The sequence below is a fragment of the Chiloscyllium plagiosum genome, unplaced genomic scaffold (genome assembly GCF_037043375.1).
Source record: "Chiloscyllium plagiosum isolate Xiang-an unplaced genomic scaffold, Cpla_swu_hap1 HiC_scaffold_43, whole genome shotgun sequence".
Classification (NCBI taxonomy): Eukaryota; Metazoa; Chordata; class Chondrichthyes; order Orectolobiformes; family Hemiscylliidae; genus Chiloscyllium; species Chiloscyllium plagiosum.
The window spans coordinates 3,032,318-3,052,948 of record NW_028270181.1 but is presented as its reverse complement, the minus strand read 5'-3'; the positions used below and the strand labels follow the sequence as shown (position 1 = coordinate 3,052,948).

At 39.2% G+C, this 20,631-nt stretch overlaps 1 protein-coding gene across 2 annotated transcripts in view; it reads left to right on the top strand.

Moving 5' to 3' along the window:
- The window catches only part of LOC122541949 (serine-rich coiled-coil domain-containing protein 2), a 642,154-nt gene that overhangs the window by 63,568 nt on the left and 557,955 nt on the right, over window positions 1-20,631 (top strand). For both annotated transcript variants that reach the window (XM_087982459.1, XM_087982460.1), the window contains 2 exons: window positions 5,513-7,001; window positions 13,151-13,359. In XM_087982459.1, coding sequence (XP_087838585.1) covers window positions 5,552-7,001; window positions 13,151-13,359 — 1,659 coding nt within the window. In that variant the 5' untranslated portion in view covers window positions 5,513-5,551. The remainder of the gene's footprint in view (window positions 1-5,512; window positions 7,002-13,150; window positions 13,360-20,631) is intronic.

The following is a 20,631-nucleotide window of genomic DNA, read 5'->3' as shown; positions in this document are numbered from 1 at the left end:
AAGTCACCTACACGAGATGTACGTGGGATGAAGGCGCCTCGGGAACTCTGAAGGACTGGATCCAAAGTCCTGATCAATGTGTTTAATTCATAGGTGTGTTCTTTGTTCGGATCAGCTGGTAGTTGCCTGTAGTGTTCCTGGTTGTTCAGTTGTCGGTACACTTCCTTGCAGTAGTCTGTTCTATTCTGAATGACAATGGCTCCTCCTTTATCTGCTGGTTTGATGACAATGTTGTGATTGGTTTTGAGAGCCTGGATGGCATTGCGTTGTGAACGGATGATGTTTTGCTCTCCCTTGTGGGTATGGCTGATGAATCTGGCATTTATGTATTTCCTGATGGTTTGAGCATACATGTCAAGCCCAGGGCAGCAGCCCTCCGGTGGGGTCCAAGTTGACACCTTCTTTGGTTGGTCCTTTACATATCTCTGTGATGACTATTCCAGTTCATCGGTGGGCTCATTGGGATTACTGCCGGCACCTTGAAAGAATTCCCGGAGTCTCATTCATCTGATGAACTCCTCCGTGTCTGCTGCAAGAACCAATGGGTCCATTTTGGTGGTGGGGCAGAAGTTTTGCTATAAATTCTGTGCCTTAGGATTGTGTCCTCCACTATCACCTGATGAAGGAGCAGCAGTCCGAAAGCTAGTGTGCTTTCAATTAAACCTGTTGGACTATAACCTGATGTTGTGATTTTTAACTTTGTACACCCCAGTCCAACAACGGCATCTCCAAATTTGGATTACTAAAATCCAAATTTAAATATAATCAAGATGGCTGCACACATTTTTGATTGACAAGGGTTATGAGAAGCTAGCAAGATAAAGCTATGACCACAATCAAGTTAGCCAAACATGATCGTATTAATTGGCATAGCAGGCTGGATGGATGGACCAAATGGCCTCGTCCTTTTTTTAATATTCCTGTGTCCTGAGATTTGGTCAAATCCCAAAGCTTTGCCGTTGGAAAATAATCGATTTAGGTTTTGAATCCTGTGGTTAATTTTGGGATTCAGCATTTTTTTCAAATATTTAACATGTCTAGCATTAAGGTTATCAATACTTAAGCAGAATAATAGAATATAACTAGAGGCGAGTCATGAGTTCTAATTACTGCTGTTGAAGTACACAGCAGCAGCTCAGCTTATGGCAATTAGTCTTTCTAAGTCCTTTTAATTCCTATTCTAGTTCCGTTCTTGTGTAAATGCTAATATACACATGTTTATATTCCTTGTTTTTTGGTGCCTTTTGGCGATATATGTAATTTGCCTGAATTGAGATGTATGGGGAGAGTACTTATGGTCTTTATTTCACAAACATTGCCAGGTGAATCGAGGAGCGCTGCTCTCTTTGGGGCATTTTGACCTCGCTCAGGAGCTGGATTTTGTTGACAGCACAACTTACTTGGAGGCATTGCAACTATTGTTTGCCAAGTTCACTATTTTTGCTGGTTCTAGGCTGGTAAGATTGGGAAGGGTTTGGTAGTCACAAATTACAATCTAGAATCATGACGTTCAATTTGGTGTTTATATGCTGTTGTGTTGCTTAAATGCTGTTGAATATGCTTCACATATTAAAAATGCTGGATGTTTGATCTATTATGCAGGTGTTTCATTGGGTCTCGTACAATGTGTTGCTTCAATGTTATGGATTACTAAAATAGAATTTAAATTTGCACATTGTATCTTTATGTATAATATCCTGTCATGGCAGTGTTTTCATTGCATCCACATTGTAGGGAACCCTACCATGAGTTCACTGTATTTCCCGGCAAAGACGTAAAATTCCTGTGCAATAGTCTCCAATGACCACACAAACCAAACTGCCACAGTCTGAAAAATGGCAGGCTTATCGACTTTGCATTAGTTAGCGTCCAGGGAAGGGCTGTGACATACAGCAAAGAATTAAATCATTTGTTGTTCTCCACACAGCTGCACCACCTTTTCAGTTAACAATTGGGAATGAACAATAAATGCTGGTATTACGGGTAATGTTCATGCTATGTGAATTTTAAGAAATAACCTTTTGTGCGTACATTCGGGGGCAGCAGTGGAATACGATGACATGTTGAAGATGCCATTAATGTAAAAACGCAGCAGTTCCTGTACAATAATTTATTTAGCATTTGAACTGTTTAATAGTCTGGACTGGCAGATGTTTGCAGTAGCTGCTGCATTATTTGTCTGTTTTGGTTTTAGGGCGACATAATGAATAATTGGAAATCCACCAGTCATTTATATGAAATTGAGACTTTTCAATGCAGTAATAATTTTCAACTTCACACTGACATTAAGCATCACTCAGCACATGCCTTTCTCTGCTGTCTATAGCAACTTAACCTGGCAAGTTCTGAAGAAGGGTCATTGGACCCGAAATGTTAACTCTGCTTTCTCTTCACAGATGCTGCAAGACCTGTTGAGTTTTTCCAGCAAGTTCTGTTTTTATTATCCTGCTAGGTGCCAGGTGATAAGTTTGCATCTAATACTGATAAAATCTTTTGGTAGAATTTTAAAATTTAAATCACAAAAAGAGGCCATCCTGCTTGTGCCACCTTTCTGAAGGAGTTGTCTACATTTATGCTTATCAACAACCATATTTGATATAGTTAACTATCATTAACAGTCTGACTGTCTTCACTCATACACACTGGTATACCAGCTGCCAAAGATGGGTATGGTTAATGTCTAGAGTGCTCTTGATTGCTTCAGAATTTCCATTATAAATAATTAATGACATTTGCAGAATAATGTAGCAGCTACTGCAGACATCTGCCAGTCCAGACTGTTAAACTTGTGCTTTGGGAAAATACCAATCATACAAAGTCTATGGAATTGTGTTGTAAGTTACCTTGCTTCTATCAATTGAGGCTAAAAACCATTATACGTTATGGATTGTGTTCCTTGGAAAAACTGCTATGACAGTCTGGCAGTTTCATGGTCAGCACTGCTTATACCAGCTTTTTATTCCAGATTTAATTAACAGAATTTGAAAGGCTTAGCTGCCATTGTAAGATTTAACATGGCTTCTCTGGATTATTTGTCCAGCTCACTGGATCACTAGTTTGGTACTATAACCACTGTGCTGCCTTTCCTCAGGAAGAATACTCAATGTTAAATTGTAGAATTTTATACTCTTGTTGTTGTTTGTTGGTTTTGTTCTCCATTCAGTGTCAGATAGTTTGTACAGCACTACAAGAACAGTAACTTCCCTGCTTTCTCTGTCCTGTACGAAGGAATTGGTTTGATAAGCGTCATTATTTGTGACAGCACAGGGCAATTATCTCCTTCTTTACAGAAGGAAAGTTAACAGAATCATAGCCATGGATTGAACATATTTCTAAAGCAAATTATGTGAAATAATCTGCCATTTATTTCCCAAGCATTATGGAGTCTTTATCCAGTAGTTTTCTGATTGGCTCTGATCCATATCAAAGCAAGGTGGATAAATATTCAGCAAATAAAAAACAGGATGGGGAATGGGGAAAATAACTAATTAAATCTTTGAGTAAGGTAATTAATGTCCTTCAACACAAACTGCTTGGCATTCTTCAATCCATAAGAGATGGTGGGCCAGGGTCTAATGACATTGCAATTTGCATTTAACAGAAGATCAGAGAGGGAGGCTTGAGTTATGATACATCTGAGGAGGAAGGTTGAAAAATGTGGTGCTGGAAAAACACAGCAGGCCAGGCAGCATCCGAGGAGCAGGAGAATCGACGTTTCGGGCATAAGCCCTTCTTCAGGAACTATTTTGGTAATAAAAGGTTTATAATTGTGGTATGACTGATGGAGTGCCAGGACTTGATGACCAGTGCATTCCATGTATCAGAGCTCCAACAATCTGTCTCCCAATGTGAGACACTCAATTTGTGTGGATAAATGTTAATACCCTGCAAGGTGACTCTGCAAGTTCCTCAGCCATAAATCGATCAGGACCAAAAGGCCCACCACAGCCTGGATGATTTCTTTACTTTGTATATTTTCTAATCAGCTTGATCAGAGATGTTATTACATAGCTGTGGAGCAGGGGGGGACACGATGGCACCAGTTAATTCTGCATAAGGTTTGGGCAGCCCTTTGTCAATGACTTTGATCACATGAAAGGAGAGCTAAATATTCTTTTTCACGTTATTGCCAAGGACCATTCACCTCACCTGAATTGCAGATCTTATTTTGCTATATCATTTAGTTAGCAAGTTTTGAGAAGATTTGTAGCTCAGGTTGAGGTTCTGGATGCCCTTATTAATAAAGCTGAGGATATTGTCTGTTTTACTCACTGCTCTCTCCACCACCTCCTGTCCCCATCAATGATCAGTGCATATATAAATCCATATTCCTGTGCTCCTGCACCCCTCTTTTTAGAATTGTATCCCCTATTTTATATTGTCTTTCAATGTTCTTCCTGCCGAAATGCATCACCTCACACTTCTCTGCATTGAAACTCTTTTACCACCTACCCTCCCACTTCATGAACTTTTGGAGTTCTACACTGTCTTCCTCACAGTTTTTAATTCTTGAAAGTTTTGTGTCAAATGCAAACATTGAACTGGTCTCCTGCGTACCAAGATCTAGATCACAAATCAGGAAAAACAAGCTCCTGATACAGACTCCTTGGGAACCCCACGACAAACTTGCCTCCAGTCTGCAAAATATCCTTGGACATTATTCTGTTTCCTACTACTCAGCCAAGTTTGAATCCACCAAGCCAAAAGGTGCTGATGTTACTGAATTATGAAAGTTAGAACATCTGATTACATTCTTTGTCAGGTGTGGAAAAAAACAATAGATCGGTTTCTTTGAAGCAACTGCACAGGTCTCATTGAAATCCTGTTGTTGTGAAATAACGCTGATTATGTAGTGTTACAGGATCATAAACCAACTAATGCTTTTTGGAAGTATGTCTTTGCACTCAAGTAAACCTCAATATTATAGGAAAGTAGACTATAGTAACAGGCTATGTCTTGTGATTTCACTATTCCCTGCATCATGTAAAACCAACCAATTTTTAAAACTTTGTTTATTGTTCAAAACCATACTTAAACACTTTGAAGTTAGCTCAAATAGAAGTTAGCTCAAATAACATGGTTCCTGTAAGTAAGCTATAGGAGGCAGCTTACTTAAGCCAATTCAAGGATGAAGTTTATAATTTTTCAGTTCTCATTGGCATTGGGCATATGTATACATAGCAGATTATTTATATTGTTCATTGAGCAGCATTCCTAATGATTTAACAAAAATATAAGGGTTAAATTACTGGTAATGGACGGTGTGTCATGCTGAAATTATATAGTCAATGTCATGCTTTTCTTGTCTATGAACAAGTATTTAAGTAAATGTGCTTTTGTCACTTGCTTTTGACACGCAGGAGACAAAATGATGATCTGATTCTGGTAGTGAACAATAATTTTATTAATCCTTTGTTTAGAATAGGCGCACTGGGTTTTAAAATGGGGATGGGAGATTTGTTTGATGTAATTGATATAAATTTGTACAAATTGTTTCTTTTGTATTTTGCAGGTTGCAGTTACGTTCGGAACTGGAAGTGTTTGACAGCTAATGGAAGGAAAAACACAGGGAAAATCTACTTCTGTTTCGAGATTGCCCAAATTTGGTGGTGGAACCTCTAAACTAAGTGAGACTCTTCCCCAAGTTGTAGCAAATGGAGCCTGTGTTCGCAGTGCCAGTGCTTCTAGCACTTCAAAAGTTGGTGACAAGCAAAATGGGGCTGGCTGTGTTGGCAGCTTTTCTTTCAATTGGAAAAGATCTGTTAAAACGAAACCAGGTGGACAAGGTGCAAAAGACTCAGCTAGTTCTTACCCTTGTACTTTTACAAGTGAAGAACTTGGTAAAATGGAGAGAAACTCTTATTCTACGGCTCCTATTATTAAAGATCACACAAACCTGGGCTTTAAGAGTAAAACTACCGCAGCATCTAGGCATCAAAAGCAGATTATACCTTATGACAACAAAAGCAAAATCCTTGTAGCCGGATTAAATAATTCCATGAAAGGAAATCGTGGGAAAATGCTGGGAAAGCCATTCACATCCTCACAAATTGCACGGTCCCATTCAGTTGGCCAGTTTCATAAAACAACAGTTGCAAAGATGTCTGAACAAGAAGGGACTTTCTCTGGATCAAGCAGTTCAAAAGATAGTCTTAGCCAATCTACAGAGAGTTTGAAGAACTTGTCAGATGAGAACATTGTAAGATCACAGAGCTTTTCTTATTCCATACAAAATAACTCTTGTGGTACTGAAGTAATACCAAGATCTTTGTCCTTTTCAAAGGCTGTGGATAGATCTTGTCTGACACAGCAAACGAGATCGGGTCTGCCGTTGAAATCCAGTGTTCTTCGCTATGGCAATATGAAGAGTACCAATAGCTCAAGCACAAGTGAATTACTCTGTAAACGTACTTCCAGTAGACCATGTCTAAAAGCACCATCATCTGCCTTCAAAAAATCTTTGCTTCCTCCTAGTTGCTCCACAGCTCCATTTTATGCTTCTACCTCTGCCTCCAAGTTCACACGATCTTCGTTGATGAAGTGTAGTAGGCTAGTCTCTTCAGGATCAGGAAGTAATGTAAATTCAATGTCTGAGACCAGAGAAGAAGTCCCTGGGACTCAAACAGTCGGTGAAAGCAGTTTAAATAATGAAAATGTAAATAGTGAACATGCTGCTGAGAATGTGTTAAGTGTTAGTACTGTAGATGAGAGCACTGTACCTGGAAGTAATGAAGAACTTGAATCTGCGTCTGGAAAAAGTACTGATAATCCAGAACTGACCGTTTCAATTGACTCCAGTTGTGATATAAATGAAGATAAAAGTGAACATTTACCTAATTCAGGTACTGAGTCCATTGAAATTGTGGATAGTGACAACTCTATTTCTGCAGAAATTCCTGATGATCTTTACAATCCTAATGAGGCCATGTCTTCAGCTGGAATAGAGGAAGCCCTACTTGCTGCATATACAGGCACGGACTGGATAGAGACTGGCTTGTCTGGTGTGTAAGATTTCAGTATAAAATACAGTGATGGTATATTTCATGTTGATGCAACTTAACATAGTGAAATGCAGTTATGTTTTTGATAAATACTAGAAAGTAATATGTCATTCAGCAGTGAAAATGAATTAACATCCACAGGGTAAAAATGAGAGTTTCTTCAATAGCTAGACTCTGCGCTACCATCAATAACCTTGAACTGTTAAAACTGGATTTTAGGAAAAAATGGCTGTTGCTTTAATATTTTTGTCACCACTATTCTTTGCATTTTTGTCAGCATTGTGTTCAAAAAGTAATGAACCTGACTACTTCAAAAGTCCTGGAGGACTTAGTGAATCTAGATGTATGGGGAGTTAAATTAACATGCACAGTTGTGATGATGTGATCACTGAGGAATTGTAATGATGTGATCATTGAGCCATTCTGTGTTAATGAGCATGTCTTCCGCCATTTATTCAGCTTTCATCCACAGTTGGGCTCACTAACTACTCTCAACCAATCCTTGTTAGCTCAGGTACCATTTAGTATTAGAAACTAAAATATTTGCAATGAATAGAATTGATAGCGGTGTTCAGTTTTGTATATTAATTAGGGTTTTGAGTGACTTCCGCTTTAAAATCTTCTCTAATAAATTGAATTTAATAGTGACTGTGCACATTGCCACCGAGAAATTGGTATGAGCAATTCATCCCTTGTATTTATTTTATTGACCTATTCAGACATATTGAAATGTAATACACATCTGGGACAGGTAGAAATTGTACTCAAACCTTCTGATTTAGAGATAGGGACATTACCACTGTGCTAGAAGACCCTTAACTCATCTCTTGAATCCCAGCAATTTGCACCTCTTCAGAAACCTGATTATATTTATGCTTACATTTACACGCAGTCCCTGGCTTATGAATAGCTTTTGTTTTTGCGTGTGTTTGTGAGTTGAATTGTACGGAAGTCAGAACACAGTACAATACAGTATAATATAAAATAGCTGTTTGTAAGAACGAGCAAACATTCAAATATGATTAGATTCCCTACAGTGTGGAAACAGGCCCTCAGCCCAACTAGTCCACACTGACCCTGCGAAGAATAACCCACCCAGACCCATTCCACATATTTACCCCTGACTAATGCACCTAACACTACGGGCAACTTAACATGGCCAATTCACCTGACCTGCACATCTTCGGACTGTGCGAGGAAACCAGAGCACCCGGAGAAAACCCACGCAGACACAGGGAGAATGTGCAAACTCCACACGGACAGTTGCCTGAGGGTGGAATCAAACCCAGTCTTTCGTGCAGTGGGGCAGCAGTGCTAACCATTGAGCCACTGTGCCGCCCCAAGCTGTGGTTATTGCAGTTTTCCAGTTAACTGGGTATTAATTCAAAACTGACGAGAGAGCAAGCTGGAGATGCTATAATGCTGGAGGTTATAAATGCATCTTCAGCTTACCTGGATTGATGGCTGGATGGTTTCACTGTACCCCCAATGCACAGTGTCAGCAGTGTGTACCATCTTAAAGATACATTGCAGTAACTTACCAAGGTTGCTTCAACAGCATGTTTCAAATCCATGACCTTTACCACCTAGAAGCACCAAAGCAGCAGCTGCATGAGAACACCACCACCTGCAAGATCCCTTCCAAATCGAAAGACCATAAGACATAGGTGCAAAAATTAGGCCATTCGGCCATCGAGTCTGCTCCACCAATCAGTCGTGGCTGGTAGGTTTATCAAGCTTATTTTTCCGCTTTCTCCCCATAACCTTTGATCCCTTGGCAATCGAGAACTTATGTGTCTCTGTTTTAAAATACTCAATGACCTGGCCTCCACAGCCTTCTGTGACAATGAATTCCACAGATTCATCACTCTCTGGCTGAAGACGCTTCTCTTTATCTCCATTCTAAAAGGTCTTCTTTTTACTCCAAGGCTGTGCCCCCAGCTTCTCATCTCTCCTGCTAATGGAAACATCTTCCCAATGTCCACTCTGTCCAGGTCATTCAGTATTCTGTAAGTTTCAACCAGGTTCTCCCCTCGTCCTTCTAAATTCCATCAATGTAGTCCCAGAGTTTTCAAATATTCCTCATATATTAAGCTTTTCATTCCTGGGATCATTTTTGTGAATCTCCTCTGGACCTGTTCCAGGGTCAATCCATCTTTCCTGAGGTAAGGGGCCCAAAATTGCTCACAATAATGTAAATGCGATCTGACCAGAGTCTTTTAAATTTCTCCTCTGACTGGGAATTACATCACTGTTCCTTGATCGTGATGTGTCAAAAGCCTGGGACTCCTTCTCTAACAGGTCCGTGGGTGGGTCGACACCCAAAAGAGTACAATGGTTCAAGAAGGCAGCTCACCAACACCATCTTCAGCAATTAGCATTGGACAGTAAATGATGGCTTAACAAAGATATTCACATCTCATGAGCAAATTAACAAAATTGAATGCCTAATGCTGCAGTTCAGCGTCAGTGTAAATATATTTTAAGTTCTGTCTCTACTCCATCAAGATAAATTTCAGTTCAGGTCTTAAATTATCACTTTTGATAGTTTTTAGCTTTATTTTGTATGAACTTTTTATTCATCCATGGGATGTGGGTGTCACTGGCCAGGCCAGCTTTTATTGCCCAGAGAACAGTTAAGAGTCAGCCACATTGCTGTGGATCTGGAGTCACATGTAGGCCAGACAGGGATGGCAGTTTCCTTCCCGAAAGGGCATGAGTGAACCAGATGGGTTTTTTCTGACAATGGTTTCATGTTCCTCATTAGACCCTTATTTTCAGATTTTTACTGAATACGAATTCAACCAGCTGCCATGGTGGGATTTGAACCCAGGTCTCCTGGGCATTTCCTGGGTTAATAGTCTAATGATAATACCACGAGGCCATCACCTTCCATGAGTGCATACATATCTATGTTTGCACCATTGTCCTTAGGATGCCACAGCACCTCAATTGTGTTTAGAGTCATAGAGATGTACAGCATGGAAACAGACCCTTTGATCCAACCTGTCCATGCCGACCAGATATCACAACCCAATCTAAACCCACCTGCCAACACCCTGCCCATATCCCTCCAAACCCTTTCTATTCATATACCCATCCAAATGCCTCTTAAATTTGCAATTGTACTTGCCTCCACCACTTCCTCTGGCAGCTCATTCCATACACGTACCATCCTCTGTGTGAAAATGTTGCCCCTTAGGATCTTTTTATATCTTTTCCCTCTCACCCTAAACCTATGCCCTCTAATTCTGGACTCCCCCACCACAGGGAAGTGACTTTGTCTATTATCCTATCTATTCACCTCATGATTTTATAAACCTCTATAAGGTCACCCCTCAGCCTTCAACGCTGCAGGAAAACAGCCTATTCAACCTCTCCCTGTAGCTCAAATCCTCCAACCCTGGCAACATCCTTGTACTTCTTTTCAGAACTCGTTTCACAACATCTTTCCAATAGGATGGAGACCAGAATTGCACGCAATAACCAGTGTCGTATACAGCCACAACATGACCTCCCAACTCCTGTACTCAATACTTTGACCAATAAAGGAAAGCATACCAAATGCCGCCTTCACTGTTCTATCTACCTGCGACTCCACTTTCAAGGAGCTATGAACCTGCACTCCAAGGACTCTTTGTTCAGCAACACTCCCTAGGACCTTACCATTAAGTGTATAAGTCCTGCTAAGATTTGCTTTCTCAAAATGCAGCACCTCGCATTTATCTGAATTAAACTCATCTGCCACTTCTCAGCCCATTTTGCTGACAATCAAGTCCTCAGCTTTTTTTCTCTTAATCCTAAGATTGTACAATATGGCTTCCGCACCTTCTCTTCAGAGTAAACAATTCTGAATTCTTTAAAATCTCTCCTCATCACTCAGAATCATGCACAAGGTACCAATTTTGCCTCTCACTGTTTACTTTTATTTTCTGTCTATTTTTCTATCTCGATAGTATTTGTCCACGTCATGTGCTCTTTGTTATTTACCAGTCCGCATTCTAATATATTTCAATTCCTTTCATTTTAGTTTGCCTATTTCTGATGTTTGAAACTTTGCTTTGACTTTGGTGTTACCTGCAATTTTTGATTTGTTTTTGTTCCACAATGTAAATAGTTTTCTACACATTAGAATCAGAGATGGCTCAGCATTGATCGATTGTATTTGCACTCTTGCCTTTAGGATATACCTTTATTGTAGATAAGATTCTAGATAAGCCATTTATAAGTCTACCTCAGAAGCTTGCCTCCTATTCTATGCCTTCCTGCTCTACAACGTCATAATGTAACATAAATCCATTTGTGTAAAAAAAATATAGAACTTTGACTACTGTTAAGATCATTCCCCAAAATAATTTTCTCCCCGTGTCTGCGTGGGTTTCCTCAGGGTGCTCTGGTTTCCTCCCAGAGTCCAAAGATGTGCAGGTCAGGTGAATTGGCCATGCTAAATTGCGTATAGCGTTAGGTGTATTAGTCAAAGGGAAATGGGTCTGGGTGGGTTACTCTTCGGAGGGTGGGTGTGGACTGGTTGGGCCGAAGGGCCTGTTTTCACACTGTAGGGAATCTAATCTAAATTTCAGTGGATTTATTGGACAAGAACTTCCTCCCATTATCCATGTTGCTACTTTTTGTTTTACACAGTATTTCCTCCATAAACCTCTCTCTTCCTTTTCTCACTTAAGCAAAGACTAACTGTTTAACAAGCTTTTGGTCTTCTCTGCCCTAGTACCTCCTTATGGCTGTGTCTCATTTTATTTGATGATGCTCTTGGGATGCAGCTTGTGAGGTTTACCGGCATTAAAAGATGCACAGAAAAATAGAAGGTGTTATTTTCATAGATTCTTTTCATTTTTGTTTTAAGATGCCTTTTAATGACTTGCTTGAGTGGTCAGCGTGTTGATCTCTTTTTAAGCTACTGTTGCTATGGTAACGGTTTTCCAATCAGCTTCCCTTGTTTCCCTGAGGTGACTGGTGAGAATAAGATTGATTTTTATGGGTTACATGTTTTTAAATGTCCTATGTAACATTTCTCCCTTTCAACCTCCTTAGCCTTTTGTGATCCCCTTACCTGAAGATTCTATTTTTCTTTATTCATCCATGCCCAGGATGTTTTGATTTTTCTGCTCAGAAAATTGCCAGTGGTCTCCCCTTTCATTTAATATGTGATATTCTTTGGTAATTTTCATGTGCTATGTATATTCTTGAACAAATTAATTTCAACACCTTGCTTGCTGTTCAGCTAGCACTGCAGACTGCTTTCTTTAAAGCTTGAAACTTTTGAGTCTTTTGATTTAATATGGTAGCATTATAAACAGTAAATATGTTGAAAAATGCCAGCTTATTCCATCTTCCCACCGTAATGGAGGAGAAACACAAAGGCCGCAAGGTTTGTCTGAAAACATGAAATGAGCTCTTGTACTGGAAGAATTCTCAGACATGTGTTCCAACCAGAAGTGCAGAAAAGAAAGTAGGCCATGTAACTGGCTTTAGGGAATAAATTGCTACAGCTTAGGGAATATCAGCAGGAACAATATTTTCAAATCCCAGTTCTCTGGTGTGCTTCAGAGATAAAAATTTGGACCCATAATTGTGCACATGAAGGAATACTCTTCTCCACATTTTACTTGGACAGACCTGATACTCATTAATTTTGGTATCCGTTATGATCTACCTCATGATACTGCAGTCTGATTTGATTACGTTATGATAAATAATATTTATATGATCATGTGATCGATTTTATTTCTTAACTTTTATTAACTTTCATTCCTAGAGATGCTTATAGAGTATGGATATCTGTTGCTTACTATATTCAATAAATCAGCATTAATAAAAATAAATGAAAAGAGCCATTTTGCTTCATCTTGTGTCCCAACCACTCAGACTTGTCACAGAGTTAGTGTCTGTGTGCACGTTAATATGAAAGTAAAATGGCTACTCTCAGTGCTGTATATTAGTCTTTACATGTGGTAAAGGTGTATGTTGATTAGAATAAGTGCAATCTGGGATGTATATCTGATTCCCAATTCCTATACCATTGAAAGCAAATGTAAATATCATCGATATCATAGTATTTTTTTAGAAAATATTTTTTTTCTATTATGGTTATAATAACTGATATTTTTTGTCACTTTTTGTCTTTCGAGTAGACCATTGTAAAGATTTGGTGAGTTCCCAGGCCACGGCGTCAGGTAATGATCTTATGTCTCCAGATGCCAACTACGCAATGGGTTCCTCCTTTGAGCTTTCTCCTTCCAGTAGCTCTGCCGGAACGTACATGTGGGATGAAGAGGGCATGGAGGCACTTGGTACCATTCAGCAGTGTGGCAGCCTTGAATCTTCAGAGATGAACAGCCTGGTAAGAATAGTCACTCTGTAAGTTTTACTCAGGATGAACAGAAGTTAATTATACAAATGCTTCTGAAACCACTTCCACTGCTGGTCACAGCAACACCCCAGGGGATGATAATATTTTTAAGAAATGCCATTTAAGTGAAGTTGATTGTTGTTATTTTGTGTTTAATAATAAATTGGTCAGTATAAACTTGCAGGAATTAAATTGATGTAATTATGGAAGTTTTTGTAATTGTAGAATGAGGGCTCCTTCTGCGTTGTACAGACCTGTTTGGTCACACTGATATCATCATGTAAGGATCTCATATAAACAATGAAAAGTAATTAACGTTAAGGGGAAAAGGGAGATCGACTTGCAGCATTGAACTGTCGGCTGGAGCATTATTCAACTCAGTAGATTGAAAGCTGCACAGCAGAGACACCATGTGGAAAACTTAAGCATCTACACTTTCAGTAGTAAAGCCAGTGATCCATTGAGAGTGTAGCTGATGTGTATATTAACTCAGTCCATCCGCCTTGGCTCCATTTCCCTTTGTTTTTTGCTAGTGAAAACCTAATCACTGAAGATTTAAAACTGTTATTTTAACTACTGCTTTTTGAAAGATAGAGTTCCAAACTACCCCCATCCTTTGCATGAAGAAATGTTTCCAAACACTGAAATAACCTGGCTGTGGTTTTAAGATAATGTCCTGTCATCCTCAATGCTCCCACAAGCAGTGAGGTTTCTATTTATACAGCCTGTCACTTTCTTTCCAAATCATTAAAATCTTAAATCAAACCATTCCATGACATGCAAACATGCAAATAAGAGTAGACCATTCGGCCCCTCGGACTTGTTCTGCCATTTGATAAGGTCATGGCTAATCTGATTGTGGCCTCGATGTTACTTTCCTCTGTACCCCCATAAACCCTTTGACTCCTTTGTTAGTCAAGAATCTAGCCATCTATTAGTGCATTGGAAATATTCCTTGCTTTTTGTAGAGTAGGGTTTGGGGTTTGGGAAGAGAATATCACACACTCTGCTATCTCTGAGAGAGAAATTTCCTTTTCATTTGGTCTTTACTTTTGAGGTTTTGGCTCCTACATCAAGGGCAAACTTTTTTTAGTATTCATCTTTTCAAGTCCCCTCAAGCTCATATGTAATTTAGAACTGACATTCAATGACATTGCCATCATTGAAATCCCAACTATCAACATTCTGGGCGTTGCCATTGACCAGAAGCTGCATTGGATTATTGGAAATACTGTGTTTACGAGATCGGGTCAGATGCAAGGAATCCTGCAGTGACTACTTCACTTCCTGACTTTCCAAAGAGGTGTACAGGCTTTGGGGCTATCAGGAGGTGATTTGCTTGTTGCAGAAATCCTAGCCTTTGACCAGTTTTAACAACCATAATATTGAAATATCTGGCCCTGTTAAGCTTCTGACCAATGATAAGATGCAGGATTTTGATGGTTGGGTGTTTAGCGATGGTAAATACATTGAATATCTTTATTAATGGTTGGATTCTTTCTTGTTGGAGCAGTTCTTGTGGGGTAGCAATGTTAGTAACTTTTAAATTTAATTTTTTAATTCATTCAAAGGATAAGGGCATCATTTATTGCCTGTCTGAAGAGCATCTCACCCAGACTCACTCACTACCCCCCCCCCCCCCCCCCCCCTCATCCTTGTAACCCTGCATTTCCCATGGCCAATCCATCTAAACCTGCCCGTTTTTGGACCGTGGGAGGAAACGGGAGCACCTGGAGTAAACTCACACTGACAAGGGGAGAATGTGCAAACTCCACATAGACATTTGCCCTAGGCTGGAATTGAACCCGGGTCCCTGGCTCAGTGCTAAGACACACTGAGTTGCCTCTTGTTTATCATTTGCACAAAGTGTGAACGTGACATATATCAATTAGAAAATAGTGACCGCCAATACTGAATATCCCCCATTTCATTTATTTTTCTACCATTGTGGACCGTACCTAACCCCCTGAAAATATAACAAGGAGATTGCCTCCAACTTAATTTAACTTATTTACAGGCAAATGTAAGGTGTTGCGTTTCAGATATGACTCAATTTGTCAGGCTACTCGACTTTAAGTGAAACATGCTTTACTCTTACACTACAGTTAAAATACAAATAAAAGAAAGGAGAATTGATGTAACTTTATTGGAAAACTTAACAGAATAATAGATTATTTAACTGCTAAAAAACAACTTAACTAATATAGTGACATCCCATAAACACGCTCGGGACAAAGATAAATTCAGTAAAATAGATTGTCACATGTTTCCCCAGTCTAGGAGGAGAGGACATAAACAGAAAACTCTGGTAGAGAGAGGGGCAAGGTAGCTTCCACAACTAACTTCAAAATCCCAACAATGATTGCTAGTTAAACTAAAACTCTGGTTTTGTGGGAGCCTGACCTCGCCCATTCATCAATTTAAAAAAATGCCTAAGGGGTCTCAAGCTGTTGACTTTATTGGCTTGGATGAGACAGCTGAGCATGTAGGGCTCAAAGCCTCTCTTTAAAAAAAAGCTGGATAAAATACACCTTTTAAAGTCATTGTAGCATCAAAGTATGCCATAACTGGATGTTGTACATATGCCCTTGGTGAAAAAGTATTAATTTAAATCTTATAAGAAAACTGAAATAATGATCTTTCAGTCTGTATCTAAGGAATGTAGTATTTAAAAAGGTTAATATTCCATAGTCAATTAATTTTACACTTTTCCTGCTGCAACAGAACCTATCTGGAAACTGAACTTGCAGATAGTAGATGGTGAATCACAGAATGTAATAATAAAAAAACCAATTACAATAGTGAAGACATTTTAATTTTTCTTGCCCTGTTCTTGTGCTTTTTAAACAATTTTTCCCTTGGCAGGGGAGCATTGAGGTAACTTTTTCTCACACTTGTTTTGTTCATTTGTGCGAAATTGATAACAACAGCTGGAAAACTAGTCATATGGATATTTCAGAAGCTCACACATAAATTCAGTTAAATTAAGTCATTGTTTTGGACAAAATATTTATTTCAAGCTTTTTGAAGGCTACCTTTTGTAAACATATGATTTGATGCTGAGCTGAAGGGTAGAAGTAATGTAATGAATTTTGAGTTAGTGACGGTATGATGCATTTCATCATGGGTACCAAATGACACAGCTGGTAGGCTAGGGACATGATTTATGTGCCAAATCTTTGAAAACGTGAACTCACTCCCTCTTCCTATACAAATAATTAATTCTCCATAAGACATACCTCAATGATTTTTAACTTTGATTATTACTTCAGGTGCATATTAACCTGCTCAGTCTTCCACAGCATGAATATAATGTAGATTCTGATTTCTGAATGTACCAAATGATTTTTGGTGAAGCCAACTGCAGCTTCTAAATAATGTTGCCATAGACCAATTCAAAGAAATGCTGAATTAACTGTTCATACTCCAATGGAACATTTACTACCTGAATGACTCTTTATAAAATTGAAATTTTGTTTATTGTCAACATGAATATGCCAATAAAAATAAAATGTATTCTTCTCTGAAAAACATATGGACACATGCACAACTAATGAAAGTTCTTTTAAAAACATGGCAAGCTTCTCCTCTCATTGTGCTTCCTCTAACTTGGGCAGAGGGTTTTCTTGTAGTCTGGTTACAAGGTGTGGCTGTGCTCTGCTACCTTATGGTGGTCATTCCTCCTTTTGAATCTAACCTGTGTCTGAAGTATTAGGTGCTCACGTTGCAGTTCCTTGCTCAGATCCAGACCTGGGTGGTTCTTGTACAGAATGTTAAGCTGGCAAGAAATTGCAGGATAGTAACTGAAATTTGTTTCATTTTCCTATTTGAGAGGTGTGAAGCCAGTTAAACTGGTCATGATGAGATCAAATAAGCATAGTCAGTAACTCCCTGTGGATCAGGGGTATATAATGTATTTATCCAATGGTGGTGAGGGTTTTCTTGACTTTTAGTCATTGGTCAATACAATAAGCACTAAATCTGTTTAATGGAGATGCTTTCTTATGTAAGGGTGATTTAGTATGTGCAACTCTGAGGTCCTGAGGAAGTTTATTTGTATTTATTTCACTGTACTGTATAAATTGCTCCAGTAATACATGACTCATATTGTGTTGTTGCTGCAGGGTCAATATTCAGGGTGCAAAAGTGTAGTCACCCCCATTTATTCATTGTAATAAATTAAAATGGATTTGTGAAGATATGGAAATGTCTTTTTGGGATGTGCCAGGTTTTTTTGTAAATTGTCGTTGCAATTCCCAAAGTTGGTCATGCCCCTTTCAGTATAAAGTAATACACCTTTACTCAAGACTTCACTCTGCCATCCAGTGGCCAAAAAAAAAATGTTTTGGGATCTCAACTGCAATGATTCCTCACATTTCTGTTAAATAAACCATTCATCTTGTAGTAGAGTGCTCTCACATGGAGGAAAAAAACACAGAATATTTTCAGATTTTGGTTGAAATCTTTTTTCTTTGAGCCAATCCCTTAACATCCATGGAACTGTATTCAGTACTGGAACTTGTCTATATTAAGAATTTTTATCACCACAATATATCTGTTTGTATATTGTGAAAATGAGCAAGCACTAATCATTTAACCAAGAAGCATACAAAAGCAAATTAAGAGAAAATTACGCAAGGAAATGCCGCATGAGTATGAGCATTTGGTTCACAAATCCCAATGACAGTGTCTAATATTCATTTTTTATTTGCTAATCAAAAATTCAATTAACTACATCTGTATTTCTAGTTGGGTTTATGTTACTAATGGGTAGAATGTTGGATAACACTGAGTTAGGATATTGTTAAGTGGCCTTTGCATAATGGGGTGAGGGTGCAGTGAAAACTGTATTTTTGGGAATATCTGTGTTTGCTGAAATAAGAGCATAAAATGCAGCAAGTCAGACTGCATTTTTAGAATTATTTTTCATGGGACGTGTACATCACTGATAAAGCCAGCATTTATTGCCCATCCCTGAATGGCCTTGACCTGAGTGTCTGTCTGGGCCATTGTTCAGAGGTCAGTTAAGAGTTGAGCATGTTGCTGGAAGGCTTGGGTTATATTAGGACAGACCAAGTAAGGATGTCAGATTTGCTCCCCTAAAGGGCACTGGTGAACCAGATGTTTGTGACAATGTCCATATGGTTGTCATTATCCCAGATTTTACATTAGATTCCCTACAGTGTGGAAACAGGCCATTCTGCCCAACCAGTCCACACTGACCCACCGAAGAGTAATCCACCCAGATCTACTTCCCTCTGACTAATGCACCTAATACTATGGGCAATTTAGCATGGCCAATTCACCTGACCTGCACATCTTTGGACTGTGGAAGGAAACCGGAGCACCCGGAGGAAACCCACGCAGACACGGGGAGAATGTGCAAACTCCACACAGACAGGAACCTGGGACCCTGGTGCTGTGAGGCAGCAGTGCTAACCACTGAGCCACCTTTAAGCCCATTAGTTTCAAATGTTACCATCTGCCATGGTGTGATTCTAACCCATGTCCCCAGAACATCAGTCTGGGATATGAATTACCAGTCCAGTGACATTAACACTATGCCACTGCATAGGGACAAAGACGAGAGGGCAATCATAAAATGAATATCAAAAGTGAATGCAAAATATTGCCCTGTTAGATATAAAATCAAACATATGTGTCTGTCACAAAACACAAAAGCAGTGTTGTAGATATTTGTAAAGAGGGAATGTTAATATTTTGGATATAGACTGCCAAAACCAGTAGAAGATAAGTAAATCTTTAAATAAGGTGGGAGAAGGGCAATGGCCTAATGGTATTATCGCTAGATTATTAATGCAGAAACTCAGCTACTGTTCTGGGGATCTGGATTCAAATTCCACCTTGGCAAATGGTGGAATTTGAATTCAATAAGAATCAACATTAAACCATTGCTGATTGTTGGAAAAATCCTTCAGGGAAAGAAATCTGCCATTCTCACTTGGTCTGGCCTATATGCGACTCTAGATCCACAGCAATGTGGTTGATTCTTAACTACCCACTGAAGCGGCCTAGCAGCCCACTCAGTTCAAAGACAACTAAGAACATGCAACAAATGCTGGCCAGCCATTGCGACACCCATGTCCCATGAGTGAATTAAAAAAAGTTGAATTCAAAACACAGGGAAACAAGTGTTGCTGGTTTGAATGGCCTCAAAACAGGAAATTGATGGTTGATGTAAGACGTAATCTAAGTCTAAATAACAAAAAACACAAGAAGAATTCTGAAACTGCACAGAAATTGCCCACACAATGAGAAGGTTTATTTGAAAAAAAGAGTGAGTATAGGTAAAACTCACACTGGAGCTCATTCAGATTCCTGAAAAGGAAAGACAAAGCAAGATAAAAAGTGCAAGCCCCTACATGTTGGTGCTCATCTTAATGTTATGGTTACTATATCTGGCTACCATCCCATCTGTGGCTAAGTATCAAAGTTGTCAGATATGTGCACCGTGCAATTACTCTATTTCCCAGTGGTTCAAATAAGACACAAAAATTCATGACTCTTCATTTACCTCGTTACACACTTTGTTACCAGCATATCTTTGCAGTGACAGTTATTGATATTTGCTGTATTGTGGCCTGATACCAGCTAACGGTTGTCCACCAACCCATGGGCTTGTCACAGAATCAGGCATTTGATAAATTTTCATGTTGTTGCTGTAAAGTTACTTTGAAGTAACACAGACATTCCTAAAGCTTGATGTATTCATTATGTGGTAGGATTTCAGTTTTTTTTAAAAAATGTTTAAACACAAATCTTTAGCACAACCAGGGAAGTCCTCAGATATTGAATGTTGAAAATATTTAAGAAGGTGCTATTGATCAATGTATAGATCTTAATTTACGTTTGTCATGAATGACACAGCAAAGAAGGAGGCCATTCATTCCATTGGGCCAGTATTAGCATTTAGAAAGAGGCGTTCACTTTTTCGCTGTAGTGGTTGGTATACCCAATATACCAACCACTACAGCGGACAGCTGAAACAGACAACCGGAAGCGGCAGGGACAGATCACTATAAACACCGGAGGAAACATCAAAGAAGCGCTTCGCAGGAGGCTCCCAAGCACTGAGGATGTCGCCTAGACAGGGGACGAAACGTTTGCAACAAAAACTTCCAGCTCGGCGAACAGAACCACAATAATCTCACTTTATCGCTCTTTTACCTTTCATTTAAGGAGATATATCAGAATTCTCAAAAGATATTCTGAGAAAGGAAGACTTCAGCAGAATGACAGCCA